At 34.9% G+C, this 16172-nt stretch overlaps 1 protein-coding gene across 1 annotated transcript in view; it reads left to right on the forward strand.

Moving 5' to 3' along the window:
- RPAP2 (RNA polymerase II associated protein 2) overlaps positions 1–16172 on the forward strand; it is an 83588-nt gene that overhangs the window by 17064 nt on the left and 50352 nt on the right. The window contains exons 7-8 of the mRNA XM_075999838.1: positions 6122–6157; positions 8230–9154. Of these exons, the coding sequence (XP_075855953.1) occupies positions 6122–6157; positions 8230–9154 (961 nt within the window). The remainder of the gene's footprint in view (positions 1–6121; positions 6158–8229; positions 9155–16172) is intronic.

The raw sequence follows: 16172 nt of genomic DNA on the forward strand, positions 1-16172 counted from the left end.
AGCTCACTACCTTGGGGGTACAGATAGATTTAAGAAAGATTTAGACAAACTCTTGAATTCTAGCTCCATACTTTTATCAAGGTTTGGAGTCAGAAAGGACCTTGAAGGTTTTCTAGTGCTTCATTTTTAAGGTAAGAAAAAAATATCTGGAGTGTACCCTTAATATGGAGAGTAGCAGTGCTTCTCACAAAATGTCTCCTGACACCCTTTTAGAGACAAAACACTGACCTAGAATGGTCTGGGTCATGACGCAGTATGATACTTCTCATGTTGTAAGTTAGAAATTTTTCACCCACTTGGTGACCAGAAACAGACCACATATAGTTTTGCTACTCTGACACATTGTGCTCATTTAGATAATCGTATAGTTGTATGTATAAATCCTGTTTGGTTAAATGTAGGCTCTGACAAGTCTTTGAAGGAGGGAAGTTTTTTGTATTGTAGCCTAAAATCAAATCTAAGAGGGAAGGACAAATATTGAAAATCAAATTATGATTTTAAAGATGATATCGGGGTGAATGGTTAATGCTGACTGAGCTAAAAGCGCCATCATGTGGCCCAGAGTAGGGGATTTTCACACATTGCTTCTTGGCAATAAACATAGTAGAATCTCAGAGGTGCGGAAGCCAAAAACCTCTGCAGAACAATTATAACCTCTTCCTGAACAACCACTTCTGTTGCTTGGTATACAGAATAAAAGGTTTCTGAAACAGGTTTTAACATGTCTCAAAATATATTTGAAAAATTTCCACCACAGAGGGGAATAATCGTAGCCTGTTGTTCTGTTGTTTTATTTATAATATATACATTCTAAGTGACATATATACCACACATATATGTACATCTACAAGATTTGGAGCATACGTTATTTCTAGTTTTAGATGTACCTTGCTAAAATTAAAATTATCTAATTTATGCCTTAGTGAAAATACAGTGAAAATATTTATGAAGAATCACCTTAAAGATATTTTTAGGATGGTTACTTATTTTTGTTTTTTAAATTGAGCTTCTAAGAACTATCTCTAGGGCAACATAAGTTGTGAAGAAAGGTATAGAACATACTTAGCTCAAACAGAAATGGCACTTTTAACAAAGAATTTGAATTTCATCTAAGAAAGGATAGAAAAGAAAGAGCAATGTACCTTGATGCTCATTCTTTCTGAAATAGCACATAGCAAAAACAAACTGAAGTTTTATATCGAACCTTTCACTTAATACCTCAGTAAACTCAAATCTAGTTTGTTTTAGTGTCAGGTACTCTTCTTCATTTTATAGATTATGAATCAGGATATTTAAGGTGACTCATAAAACAGTTAATGTCTAGAAACAGTGTTGAGTATAGTTCTCAGAAAAATTAAAAGAGAGAAAAATAATTTTTAAAGTACATTGGGTTTGTATGAGAGGAATTAAGCAAAGGGGGTGTCCTTACAACTTTTGGGAGGTCTTTATTTTAACATTAATTAGAGGCAGCATAACATGGAAAGAGCTTGGACTTTGAAATCAGGCCCAAGTTCAAATCCTAGATTTCTTGTTAGCTGTGTGATCTTAAGAAGTCACTTAACCTCTCAAAACTTTCTTTCCTCATTTATAATAATAAAGTTGTAAACTGTGTATTAAATGAAATAATGTATAAAACGACCTAGCACACAGTTTGGGAAGATGAAAAGTGCTGAAGAGAGATGGTGATGATAGTTCCACAGTATAAACGTACTTAATACTACTGTACTATACACCTAAAAACATATATTTTTATGTTATTTTACCACAATTAAAAAAAGACCTACCTAGCATATAGTAAGCACTTACTATATGCTAATTGTCCTCTTGCCTTCTTTAGAGATGGAATTTTCTTTAATTCTCAAAAAAGATCAAGTTGTGTAGATGGGGATATCCCATAAAACTGTCTTAAATTGTATTCCTAATTTACAATAATGTTTACATTTTGATTACCCTTTGATTCAGCCACACTTGGACTTCATTCTTATTTGGAACTATTCTGCCTCCAAGATCTTGAAATAAGAGCTTCCCATCTCTGACCACTATCTGTATCTCATCTACAGCTATCACTCCCAAGTCTGCTTTGTCACCTCATTTAGACCTCCTGTCTTTATCCTAGCTCTATTCTTCTGAGTTGGCAGAGCCTTATTACATTTGTTTTCTTGTGTGCTACATCCGCAATTACAGTGTCCTCTCAAACAATCCTAGATTCTTTCCCCTTAATCTTTTGCCATGTGCACCTTCCCAAGCTCCAGTCATACTTTCTTTTCATGCCTAGGTTGCTGAACTTTATCAGGGAAAGCTCTCAAATAAGACCACTGGCACAAAGCTGTCTCGTTTAATTCAGTCCTCACGGCATCCCTGGGGAAGTACTATATTACCCATAGCAATGACACTTGGTTAGGTATATAGATTTGGGATTTAAACCCAAGCCTGCATTCTTTGTATTCCTTTGGCCCTGTTCTCTGCTGTGTGCTCACTTTTTTTTTGTTGGTTTTTATTTACTATCTGATACATTCAGATCTTTTCTGCTCCCCTTAAACCTTGAATCTGACCCCCAACACATAGTAGATAATTAAACCTACTTTACTGAAACAATTGAGGGCATCCAACAGAATCTCCTTCAACATTATTTTCTACATATGCACTCTGACTTCTCTGCCTCCTCATTGCTAATATAATACCCTCTATGTTACTGTTCTGTTATCTCTCCAGGGCCTTGCTTTATAATTTAGTCCTATTCTTCCTCCTTCAATATATTCTTTCATACTAATTCTTTTCCCTCTATTTTATAAAAAAAAAAAACAAAACTGAAAAATATCCATTAGATTTAGCAGTTGTATGGTAATTGGTGATCTTAGCAAAAGCCATGTCAGGGGAGTAATCGGTATAGATTCCAGGAGGCAGAGAGTTAACTGAATAGGAGCTATGGAATTGAAAATGTTGAGTACAGACTTCTCTAAAGAGGGCTTACAATGAAATAGGGAAGAGCTGTGTAATTGAAGGACAAGTTTTTGTTTTTTTATTTTAAAGGGATAGAGTAGGTTTAACCATGATTAGATGCTTTAAAAAAGGGAAAAGGGAGAGGTTTGTGGAGTAACATCCCAGTATGGGGTCCGTGGGATTATTCTCAAATGTCTTGGAATACAAACATTATCAATCTTTATAAGTCTAGCTGAAATAATTCCTCTCTGAAACTTTTCTTGATTGGCTCAGCAAGAAGTTTTTCTTTCTTCTCTGATTTCCTGTAGTATCTCTTATATCTCCCATGGTATTTAACACATACTCTCTTGAATTCTTTGATCAACATTGTAATTATTAGGAGCCATACTGTCTGGGTGTGATTCTGGCTTCACCACTTACTAGCTGTGTGATTTTGAGCAAATTATTCTCTCTGTACTCAATTTTCTTATCTATAACATGGGATGACAGTAGTAGCTGTATCATTGTTATGAGGATTAATATTTGTAAAGCTCTTAGAACATGCATTTTTCTCCTATGAAATTATATGGTCCTTAAGAAAAGGGAATCTGTTCTTTGTATTACTTAACATTCCCAACAATCCATACATATTATAGTTCAAAGTTTGATTTTTGGAGGAATTTGTTAAATGATGGAATATATTCTGCATTTGTTAGTTAGCCATTGGGCGTAAGAATCAAATTGAAAATTACTGTATCCATGCGTATTTTCTTCCCTACGGTGATACTCAGACCCTAACGTAGGACCAAATGCCAGACAGGTGCTGAATCTTGATGATTTTAGCCAGGAATACTTGGGCAAGGATGTGGGATAGGAGGAAGAGTGAGAATTACAAGTAGAAATAGGAAGTAGTAGTCAACAGGCAATAAAACACTCTATTATAGGCCTGGCGCGGTGGCTCACGCCTGTAATCCTAGCTCTCTGGGAGGCCGAGGCGGGCGGATTGCTCAAGGTCAGGAGTTCGAAACCAACCTGAGCAAGAGCGAGACCCTGTCTCTACTATAAATAGAAAGAAATTAATTGGCCAACTAATATATACAAAAAATTAGCCGGGCATGGTGGCGAATGCCTGTAGTCCCAGCTACTTGGGAGGCTGAGGCAGGAGGATTGCTTGAGCCAGGAGTTTGAGGTTGCTGTGAGCTAGGCTGACGCCACAGCACTCACTCTAGCCTGGGCAACAAAGCGAGACTCTGTCTCAAAAAAAAAAAAAAAAAAAAACACTCTATTATAAACATTACCACATTATTTAGGCCAAGAAAGCCCTCAATGGGAGTTATAAATATTCCCTGGAATAGTCAAGTCTAGTTACCATCCAAGTAGTATCATTTGTCTTCTTTGAGCAACACCAAACCAAAGTAGTTTCTGTGACTAGAATTTTAGTGAGTGGGAAGCAGTAGGGTAAATAGGATAATAGGAATGCTTGGGAAAGGCTCTACCTAGACTGGCTAAGGGACAGAGGAAGAAGAAAAACTAAATCTCTACTTTCAGGCAACTGTCTGCCTGTTGACTTATTTTGTTTTTTCTCTCTAAATTTATTATTATTATTATTGAATTTCTGAACTGTAAGGAAATCTCTAGAGTAGGGATGGAAATATTGGTTTCATCCTGTGAGCGTCTGATATGTGGTACTGAGAAAGAATGCCTTGATCAGTTAGTGGTGTCTCCCATAACTAAGGAGAGGGTTAGCATGAGAGCCTATTCCCTGCAGTGTCTCCTATGCTGGGGACTGAACAAAAGATTAATGTATTACCTGGGCAATAGTTACATAGTTGATTCTGTGATGTTTAATTGTATAGAAAACTACTTGTGACACTGACATTTTTGACTTGCAACCTTTAAATGTCATAACTCAAATGAGTTCTGGTTACATCTGTCCATTTAGCTTGACTTTTTTATTGGACTTTTCATTTAGCTTGACTATTTTATTATTTTTGCAATATCTTGGCTTTCAATGCTGTCCCATTTTGGCCTTTGAATGGGATTTATGTTCAGCACCTTAGCTCTCTTTACTGTGCACCTAGTTCCTTTTATTTCTTTTTTGTTTAATCTGTTTTGTAGTCTTTAGAAGGTGCTTTTGCTGAGTCACTTCAGAAATATCTTACAGAGTTTTCCCATCCTATGGATTCGTTTGCAATTATGTTTGTCCCTCTTTATACTTGGGTTTGTAAGAGCTTTTTCCTCCCACTTTTTAATCCATGACGGCCAAATGTGACTTCTGATATTGCACACCAAAATTGTTCCTGGAGTTAAATCACTTGATCTACATAGTTCACATCCATGCTACAGTATAACTGCTTTCTCAGAAATTAAGGCAAAAGGCTGGGTGCAGTGGCTCACACCTGTAATTCTGGTACTCTGGGAGTCCGAGGTGGGTGGATCATTTGAGTTCAGGAGTTCGAGACCAGCCTGAGTAAGAGCAAGACCCTGTCTCTACTAAAAATAGAAAGAAATTAGCCGGACAACTAAAAATAGAAAGAAAAAATTAGCCAGGCATGGTGGTGCATGCCTGTAGTCCCAGCTACTCAGGAAGCTGAGGCGGAAGGATTGCTTGAGCCTAGGAGTTTGAGGTTGCTGTGAGCTAGGCTGATGCCACAGCACTCTAGCCTGGGCAATTGAGTGAGACTCTGTCTCAAAAAAAAAGAAATTAAGGCAAAAAGTCTTATTGGTCATATAAAGAGAAATACAAGCTAGTTATAATCTCTGCCTTCAAGGAGCTTGTGGTCTAGTTGAGAAACCAGACTTAAACATGAAGATTAAAACATTCAGGTAATAGTTCTAGTAGTAGGCCATAAAGGAATACATCATTAAATTATATTACTTGTACAGACTATGCAATTAATGACTTTGGAATTTAGAGAAGGGATTTACTAAAGTCCAGGTTAGCCAAGGAAAACTTTATTGGGCTGGTAGAATTAGAACTTAGTCCTGAAATATGAGTAAATTTTGGATAAGAGAATAATCCAGATTTCTTGTTGATGAGTTTCACATTACTTTGTTCTTTAATTTTACTTCTTAAAGAAAAAATCTTTATGTGAACTATTCCCTTTTAATTATATTTTCTATTTTATGTAGTTTTAATAAACACTTGAAAGTGTTTGACATGTCAGGTGCCGTCAATTTTCTATTTCTGTTTTTGTTACAGGCATCCTGAATTTCAGCTGCTAAAGGAAGGACAAAGGTACAGTTGAATCAGTATCACACTTTCTAAATATTCATGTTAATAGAAATGTTAGGAGAGAACCAGGTGATACAAGCTCTTGGACTTCCTGTGCTCATGCATTATATAAGTGTCCCATTCTAGCCCAAACAGAGAAATATTTGACCTGTTCAGCTTTTTCTTTTGTGATGGTAAGACGACATGTTTGATCTGTATGATTTATTGTACAGCTGTTCCTACTGAGGAAGTCTAATTGAACCTGTTGAAATATGATACAAACATAGCCTCCATCTCAGATGCTGTGCTTTGTTTGTCAGCTAGATCGTGCCAATTACATTTGTTGAAAGGTTTTTATAGTTTTACAGGATTTCAAAACATCAGTTAATTGTTTGAAAGAGTGTCTGAAGCATTCAAATTGTGATTTCTTTTCCTCCTAAATTCTCCTCATGGCATTGCTTGCCCAACCATGGCCATCTCTCAAAACACATCCTTTAACTTTCAGAATAAATGTTCCTGGTTACTAGTCATTGCCTTAGACACATGGAATTGAGCATAAGTAAGAGATATTTATTTATTGATGTATATCTTTAATTTATAGCTTTAAACTACTATAGAAAAAATATAATTGCCTTAAAATTCCAAAAGAAAGTATGAAATATATGAAAGTTACATTCTAAAATTTTAAAAATTATGTCTATTCACATTCCTTCTGATCCAAGAGACCATTCAATGGTTATAAAGGCTAGATTCTAACTAAAAAGTGGTATTTAATTCTGAACAGACTTATCATGTTTCCTCTATTCCCATCCACTACCTTGCTTTCAAATTTTTCCCCCTTATTTTTATATTTTACATTTCACCCTAGAATGTTTCTTGACCCAAAATTCCCAGCCAGATCTTTTATTAAAGTTCTGATATATATGTTTGCTTGAGAGCAACTGCCCACCTATCCTTCTTTACGTTTGTACTGGCAAAGCTACTCTGTCTTCACTCTTTCATAATTCTTGATCTTACTTAAACCTAATCTGAAAATTGAAGAAAATAATCAAAGGGACAACTTTTGTTTTTTATCGTTAGCATTCTATTCTAACACTGGATTTCCAAATTTAAATATCTTTCATTGAAAAATGTTGATTTGCCAACTTTATTTTCTGCTATGACTATCTTATGTTTTTCATTCTGGTTTTTACCTGTTCTCTTGCTCTGATTGTTTATATAACCTTTTTTTTTAAAAAGTTCTGCTTTTGAAAAACTTCATTACTGGCCTCTCAAAAAAATATATTGTAAGAATTTTCTGTATGACAATCAGTTTGAATAAGAAAATGTTTACCTGGCTGGGTGCAGTTGCTCACACCTGTAATCCTAGCACTTTGGGACACTGAGGTGGGAGGATTACTTGAGGCCAGGAGGAGTTCATGTTAGCCTAGGCAACATAGTAAGACCTTGTCTGTGTAAAAAAATAACAAAAAATTTTTTTAAAAATTGTTGTGTCTGTTGTGGTGGTGCACACCTGTTGTCCCAACTACTCAGGAAGCTGAGGCATAAGGATCATTTGAGCCCAGGAGTTTGAGATTGCAGTGAGCTGTGATCGAGCCACTGTACTCTACTTCAGGCAGCAGACTGAGACCCTATCACAAAAAAAAAGAAAAAGAAAACTGTTTACCCATCTCATATTATCTTTCAAACCTATACAAAGTTCCTGTTATATATTTTTTTGAGAGGCCAGTAATGAAGTTTCAAAAGCAGAACTCTTTTTTTTTTTTTTAAAGGTTATATAAACAATCACAGAAACAGGCAAAAACCAAAATATGTCAGTAGGGTAGAATTATCAAGTATTCTTTTTGCTGTACTCTTTTAACAATTTAAAAATAACTAGGGAGAGAAGACAAGGGAAGAAATGGAAAGAAAACTGTAACAAATAAATATAGAGAAATTACAGGAGTCTTCTGAAATTTATATATCAGAACCTATTGCCTAGGGATTAAAAATTTATACCTTGAAAGTTACAAAATATAAATACTATGGAACACTTTACTTTCCTGTTATTTTTTTTATTTGTTATTTAGTTATTTTGTTTATCTTTTGTTCTACAGTGGCCATTCTGGAGAAGAAGTACAGTTATGCAGTAAAGCCATTAAAACATCAGATATTGACAATTCTAGCCATTTTGAAAGGCAGTGTGAATCTAGTTCTTCTAGCACTCCTAGTGATAGTAGCAGTGATAATGAGCAAGACTTTGTTTCCTCCATTCTACCAGGAAACAGACCAAATTCAACAAGTATTAGGCCACAGCTGCACACAAAAAGCATAATGAAAAAGAAAGCTTGTCAAAAAGTTAACTCCAAACACAAAGAACAGATAGTAGTAGATGTCACTGAGCGGTTAGGCAATTGCAGATTAGATAGTCAGGAGAAAGCAGCTGCAGATGAACTTCCTTTACAGAAAGTAAATACTCAGATTTCTTCAAACAGTACTTTGCCTGAGAGATTAAAGGCTTCCAAAAATTCTGAAAATAAATACAATAGGTCAGAAATAACTCTAGTAGGCATAAGTAAGAAAAGTGCTGAGCATTTTAAGAGAAAATTTGCCAAATCAAACCAAGTTTCTAGGTCAGTCTCTAGTTCAACACAGGTGTGTCCTGAAATTGCAAAGACAAACTTACTTAAAGTTTTGAAGGAGACTTTGATTGAGTGGAAGACAGAAGAAACTTTGAGGTTTTTGTATGGCCAGAATTATGCTTCTGTATGTCTGAAACCCTCTTCAGCTTCTCTGATTAAAGAAGAACTTGATGAAGATGACATAAACTCTGATCCAGATAGTCATTCCCCTGCCTGGAGGGAACCTCAGAACAGCTTAGATGAGTCTTTACCTTTTAGGGGCTCAGATACAGCCATTAAAGCATTGCCAAGTTATGAGAACCTGAAAAAAGAAACTGAAAAATTAAATCTAAGGATCAGGGAGTTTTATAGAGGACGATACGTTTTAAATGAAGAAACCAAATCACAAGACTCAGAAGAGGTATGTCTTAATGATGAGTTTTTCTGACTGCTAACATTTGTAAAAACTCACTATAGCAAAGCTTGGAGGAGGAAGAATACTGAAGAGAGTATTGTTACATTTTCGATTTAATGATTAGTCATTCTACCTTTTGGTTTACAGTGCCATCTCCACTATTTTACAAAGAAGTTGAGGTTTGCTCCTGGTAAATTTTCATAAATGTGTAATATTTATTTCTAATGTAAAAATAGCCTAAAGTAATATTAAGTTTTCTTTAAAACCCAACTTCATATAATAAGTGGACTCTCTGAAGAGGCTTGTTTTTTCTTTGTTCATACATATTCTTTCAGATTTCTACATGCGATGTTTGTGTGTTTTTTAATGAGACTACATACAGGAGAGTTGACTTAATAGGTGCATAGTAAAATACATGGATAGTATTTAGCAGGCATGTCCATTTAAAATATTATATATGAAAATAATATAGTAAAGGAGACTTGTTGGGAAATAATAAAGAAAATGGAAAACACATTCAGATAGACCATTAAGTATCTGCTCTGTCATTTACTAGCTATGTGAAAAGTTACTTTCTTGAGTCTGTTTGCTCATCTGTAAATGGAACTATTAATAGCTTCTCTTATTCAATTGTTAGGAGTTTTAAAGATAATGAATGTAAAGCATTTGTTGCAGTATAATTGGGACTCAGTAAATAGTACTTACATGTAGAGACTGGAAATGTGCCACTGAGATTTAGGGAGGAGCTTTTATAATAGTATTTCTGCTACCCATTTTTGATTGATATGTACTGTATGGGAAATGAAGTCATTTGACATGAAGAGGAGTGGGTAATAACCTTGTTGTCACCACAAAACTTTGATACTAAAGATTTCTCTGTAAATTTTAAAAACACATTGGAGATTTAGAAATAGGGTAGAAGTAGAAATATAGTAAAAATTTAGAAATTTCCTATATTTCTATAGAATATTGCCTGGTCCAGTACCATACTTGAAATCACTTCAAATATATTATGACACACCATCTAAAACTTATATTAGGCTGGAAGCAGCATTGATCTCTGTCACTGAGCTGCATAAACCTACCACAATACATCACTTAGTTTATCATTTTTGTGTTTATAAGCCTAAAAAGATAAAATCCCTGAAATTTATGACTTTTTATACATTTGTTTTTCCAAAAATGCTGCGTAACATTTTAAAACTATTTCATTGAAATATAACACAAATAGTGTACAGTTCATTGAATATTCACATGTGAACACACTCATGCAATCACTACCCAAGCCAGGAAATAGATCATTAAATGTAAACTAGAAGCCTTATATACATGTCCCCTCCTAATCATTACCTCTTTCCAAAATTAATAACCATTATATTAGCATAGATTAGTTTTGTCCATTTTTGAACAGTATATATTCTTTGCTGTCTTAATTTATTTCATGCAGTATTTTTGAGTCATTTGTGTTTAACATAGCTGTAGTTCATTCATTGCTACATAGTTTTCCATTGTGTTGAGTATACCACAATTTATGTTAGTGGGCAGTTAGGCTGTTTCCAGTTTGGAAACTATTAGGAACAATGCTATTATGAACTTTCTTTTATATGTCTCTCTGGTAAAGTGCATGCATTTCTGAAAAGTATCTAGGACTGGAATTGCTAGTGTATTCATGTATGCAACTATACTGAATAATGCTAGTTTTCCAAAATGGTTGTACCAGTTTATAGTTCCACTACTACAGTATAAGAGTTTCCTTGACTCCCTATCCTCTCCACACCCTCCCTAGTACTTGATATTATTAGTTTTAGCCATTCTGGTAATATTGCTTTATAGTTATAATACATTTCTCCGATGATTAATGAATTGAGCACTGTTTCATTTGCTTATTGACCATTTGACAGTCTTTTTTTTTTTTTTTTTTGAGACAGAGTCTCGCTTTCTTGCCTAGGCCAGAGTGAGTGCCATGGCGTCAGCCTAGCTCACAGCAACCTCAAACTCCTGGGCTGAAGCAATCCTCCTGCCTCAGCCTCCTGAGTAGCTGGGACTACAGGCACGAGCCACCATGCCCGGCTGATTTTTATATTACATATATTAGTTGGCCAATTAATTTCTTTCTATTTTTATGGTAGAGGCGGGGTCTCGCTCAGGCTGGTTTTGAACTCCTGACCTTGAGCAATCCGCCCGCCTCGGCCTCCCAGAGTGCTAGGATTACAGGCGTGAGCCACCGCGCCCGGCCTTGACAGTCTTTTTTAAGTAGTACCTATTCAAATCTTTTTTCCATTTATATATTGGAATATCTGGGAGTTTTTTCTTACTCATTTGTAGGAATTCTTCAGGATCCAAGCCCTTTTTCAGTTACATATTTTGCAAATATTATCTACTCTGAGACTTGCCCTTTCAATCTCATTAATGGTGTCTTGAGTCTAGTTTACTTTATCTTCTAGAAACTTTGTTGTTTTTCCTTTCACATTTAGATATATCATTCATTTAAGATTGATTTTTGGTTATGAGAATTATGGGCCAGATTTCATTGTTTTCCCATATGGATATCCAACTTACCCAGCACCATGTATTGAAAAGATTTTCCTTTTTACCACTGCTCTATGATATAAGCCTTGTCATAAATCAGATGTTTATAAATGTGTGGGTTGTCTGTCTCTGGGCCAATACCATGCTATCTATTTATAGTAGCTTTATACAATCATGCACCGCATTAACAGCATTTCAGTCAAGGATGTACCACATATACAACAGTGGTCCCATAAGATTATAATACATATTTTTACTGTACCTTTTCTATGCATAGATATATTTAGATATACAAATATCTACCACTGTGTTACAGTTGCCTACAGTATTCAGTAAGATTACATGCTGTTCCGATTTGTAGCCAAGGAGAAATAGGCTATACCATAGAGCCTAGGTGTGTAGCAGGCTATACCATCTAGGTTTATGTAAGTACACACTGTGTTGTTTGTGCAGTGACAAAATCACCTAATACATTTTTTAGAACATATCCCTATCATTAAATGACACGTGACTGTAGAGTTTTGATACCTGGTAGAATAGATATCTCTTTTTAATTCCTGAAGATTCCCCTAGCCATTCCTCACTTCTTTTTCCCTTATAAATTTTAGAATCAGTTTATCAAGCTCAAAAGGAAAAGAGGGAAAAGGCTAGGATTTTTTTCTGGGATTATATTTCATTTGTATATAGATCAGTGTGGGGAGACTTGACATCTTTACATTATAGTCTTCACCCTATGAACACAATATTTCCTAACATTTATTTAAATCAGTTTTAATATTGCTCAGTAATGTTTCATAGTTTTCTTTGTAGAGACCTTAGACGTGTTTTATTGTATTTATTCCAGGATATTTGGTCTTTATAAGCTATTATAAGTGCTATTACTTAAAAAAGTTTTCTAACTGGCTTTTATATAGAAAGTCAATTTTTTTGTATGTTGACTTTATAGCATAACCTTGCCAAACTTAAATTATGAATCCCAATAATTTATAATTAAATTATTAACTCTAATAATTTATCTGTAGATGCTTTTGGATTATCTATATGTATGGTCACATCTTATGTGAATGACAGTTTTGTTTTTTTACATTCCAATTCTTACTCCCAGTATTTTTTTTCCTTGCCTTATTCCACTGGTTTGGATCTTCAGGACAATGAGCTTCCTTGTGTCATTCTCTCAGAAGAAAAGCTTTAAATACTTTACCATTAAGTATGATGTCTATTGTAGAGTTTTTGCATATCCCTTTTATCTGATTAGAGAAGTTTCCTTCTATTTCTAATTCACTATTAGTTATTGTCATCAATGGATATTAAATTTTTGTTAAGTATTTTTCATGTGTGATATATATTTTTATCAGAACATTTATTTTTAATATTAAACCAAACTTGCATTCTTGTAATAAGCTTAAGTTTATTGAGCTATGATAGCCTTTTTATATAATACTGGATTTGGTCTTGTAACATTTGCCTTAGAATTTTTGCACATGATTTTCAGAATGAGTAAGATTGGCCTATGAATTGGTCATGGTCCCATCATAAAACAGATGGTACAAATAAAGTAATCTGAGGAAAGTTTAATAAAGAGACTTATCCAAAGTGTGAAAGTGTGATCAGAGCAAGGAAACCAAAGGAATAATACAGTAGTGGTTTGGGAGCCCTCACCACTCCTAGACCTGAAGGAAAAAGGCAGGAGTGGACCCCAAGGTCTTTGTAACAAGAAGTGCTGCGTATAGTGGATCAAGTAGGAATGTAGGGGGAATAATTCCTCCCACTTGTCTCTACTCCACAGTCCAATTTCTTGTTTTCCATTAGCAAAACCCAGATCAAGAGAGCAGGAAAGCCCACTGATGCAACTCATACAGATCAGCCTTCTGAAGTACAAAGAAGGGTGGAAAAGGATATGTATAAAGTAGATCAAAATGAAGATATCTGGCACCACCTATAATTTTCCTTTCTTGTAATGTCCTTATTAGGTTTTGGTTGTGATCACTTATTAAAATAACTTGGGAAATGTTCCCTCTTTTTCTGGAATAATTTGTGTAAAATTAATGTTATTTCTTTAAATGTTTAGAATGTATCTTTCCCTATGATTTTCTTTGTAGTCAAGTTTTTTTAAGTTTTTCTTATAGAAATTTTCAGAAACACACAAAGATAGAATAATACAGACCCGCCCCAGATCTACTGAATGAGAACCTACTTTTTAACAAGATCCCCAGAAGATATGTATGCACATTAACATTTGAGAAATACTATTGGTGTTTCATTTGGTTTCTTATTTCTTTTGCTTTTGGTCTGCTCATTCCATCTGTCACTGAGACACGGGTTAAAATCTCTCACCATAATTACGGATTATTTCTCCTTTCAGTTCTGGGAGTTTTAATAATTTGAGACTGCGTTGTTGGGTACAAATGTAAAATGTGTCTTCCTGGTAAACTGAAACTCATATCATTATGGAGTAACCTTTCTATTGATTTTTTTCTTGATAGTCTACTTTGCTGACACTAACATTCTTATCTTAGTGTTTTCAAGAACTTTTTTATCTTTTTACCTTTATGTGGAGAATTTAATCCATTTACATTTAATGTCATAATTGGTACACAGTATTTGGTTTTAAATCTACCATCTGACTCTACTTTCTCTATGTCCCTCATGTTGTATGTTCCTTTTTCTTTCTTTTGCATTGAGTATCATTCCATTTTTTAACCTCTATTAGCATGTTTTTATGTACTTTTTTACTGATCATTAGATGGTCACCCTAAAGGTTAAAACCTGAATCCTTGTCCTATTAAAATCTAATATATGCTCCTATTTTTATTGCTTCCTGGTCATTTAGTACCTTAGAATCTTAAACTCCATTTATCCACTCTTATGTGCTATTGTTATTGGATATTTTTATTCTCTCTACAGTTAAAATCCTACAAGATTATATATAGCCAATACTCAGCTAGATTTATCAATTTAATTACTCTTTCATTGTTTTTCTTTCCTTCCTCTATCTCCATTCTTCCATCTAGGATCATTTGCCCTGTGCCTAAAAAATATCCTTTATTTCTCTTAGTGCCGATTTGCGGATGAATTTTCTCAGTTCTTGTTTGTCAGAAAATACTTCCAGTTATTTTCTTTTAGCACATTGAAAATACCATTCTATTGTCTTCTGGCTTCCATTTATTTCTCTTACTGCTATTCCTTTGAAAGTATTGTGTTTTCTTCCTCTAGCCACTTTTATTTATTTATTTTTTTTTTGAGACAGAGTCTCACTTTGTTGCCCAGGCTAGAGTGAGTGCCGTGGCATTAGCCTGGCTCACAGCAAACTCAATCTCCGGGGCTCAGCGATCCTACTGCCTCAGCCTCCCGAGTACCTGGGACTACAGGCATGCGCTACCATGCCCGGCTAATTTTTTGTATATATATTTTTAGTTGGTCAATTAATTTATTTCTATTTTTGGTAGAGACAGGGTCTCGCTCAGGCTGGTTTCGAACTCCTGACCTTGAGCAATCCGCCCGCCTCGGCTTCCCAAAGTGCTAGGATTACAGGCGTGAGCCACCACGCCCAGCCCTCTAGCCACTTTTAAGGTTTTTTTTTCTTTGTTTACCATTTCTTTGTTTATCAGCTTTATAACACCTTGCCTAGGTATTACAATGTTTGTATTTATTCTTTTTGCTGTTGTAATACTTGAATCTATGACTTGAATATTTTTTGTCAGTTTTGGAATATTCTCAGTTATCTCTTCAGATACTGCTACTGTCCCATATTTCCCTCTCCTCTTTACCTGGCACTCTATTTTACTGTATCTTCTAGGTCTCCTAAACTCTTTTTGTGCTTTAAATTATGTGTTGGAGGGGTGACTGCTTCATTCTGAATATTTTCCTATTCAGTATTCTTTCTTCAGTTATTTCTACTATACTACTAAGTCTACGAATGAGTTGTTACATTTAAATACTATATATTTCAGTTCTAGGATTTTCACTTGTTTCTTATAGAGTTTCCAGTTTCGCCAAAATTTTCAACCTTGTCATTTTTCCTTGAATATATTAAACAGTTATTTTAAATAATGCTGATACCTCATTATCTGGATTCCCTGGGAGTTGATTTCTATAGGCTCATATTTCAGATTTTGATGACATTGCCTTGTTTTATTATTGTTTTATTACATGCCAAACATTGAATATTAAGTATTGCCAAGATAACTAGAGACCCAGGATAGTATCATCTTCCTCTAGAATGGATTTATGTTTGTTTCTGACATTATTTGTAACTATCCCATCTCACCTTAATACAATGACAGATTAAGATGATTTGAAGGTAAGGTTCGGTCCCTGTAGAGCCAGACTGCTTCCTATTCTTCCTTACTCCTAGAATATGGTCTTTCCAAGTTCTTATCTCAAGCTTGGGAAGGGTTGCCCATACCCCTCCTCCCTTCTTGGCATGCCCTAAACTCTTATCTTTTATTAGAAAAACTCTGCTCAAATCCTCGGTATCTAAATTGCCTCTTCTGGA

Source organism: Microcebus murinus, chromosome 2 (assembly GCF_040939455.1).
Source record: "Microcebus murinus isolate Inina chromosome 2, M.murinus_Inina_mat1.0, whole genome shotgun sequence".
NCBI lineage: Eukaryota > Metazoa > Chordata > Mammalia > Primates > Cheirogaleidae > Microcebus > Microcebus murinus.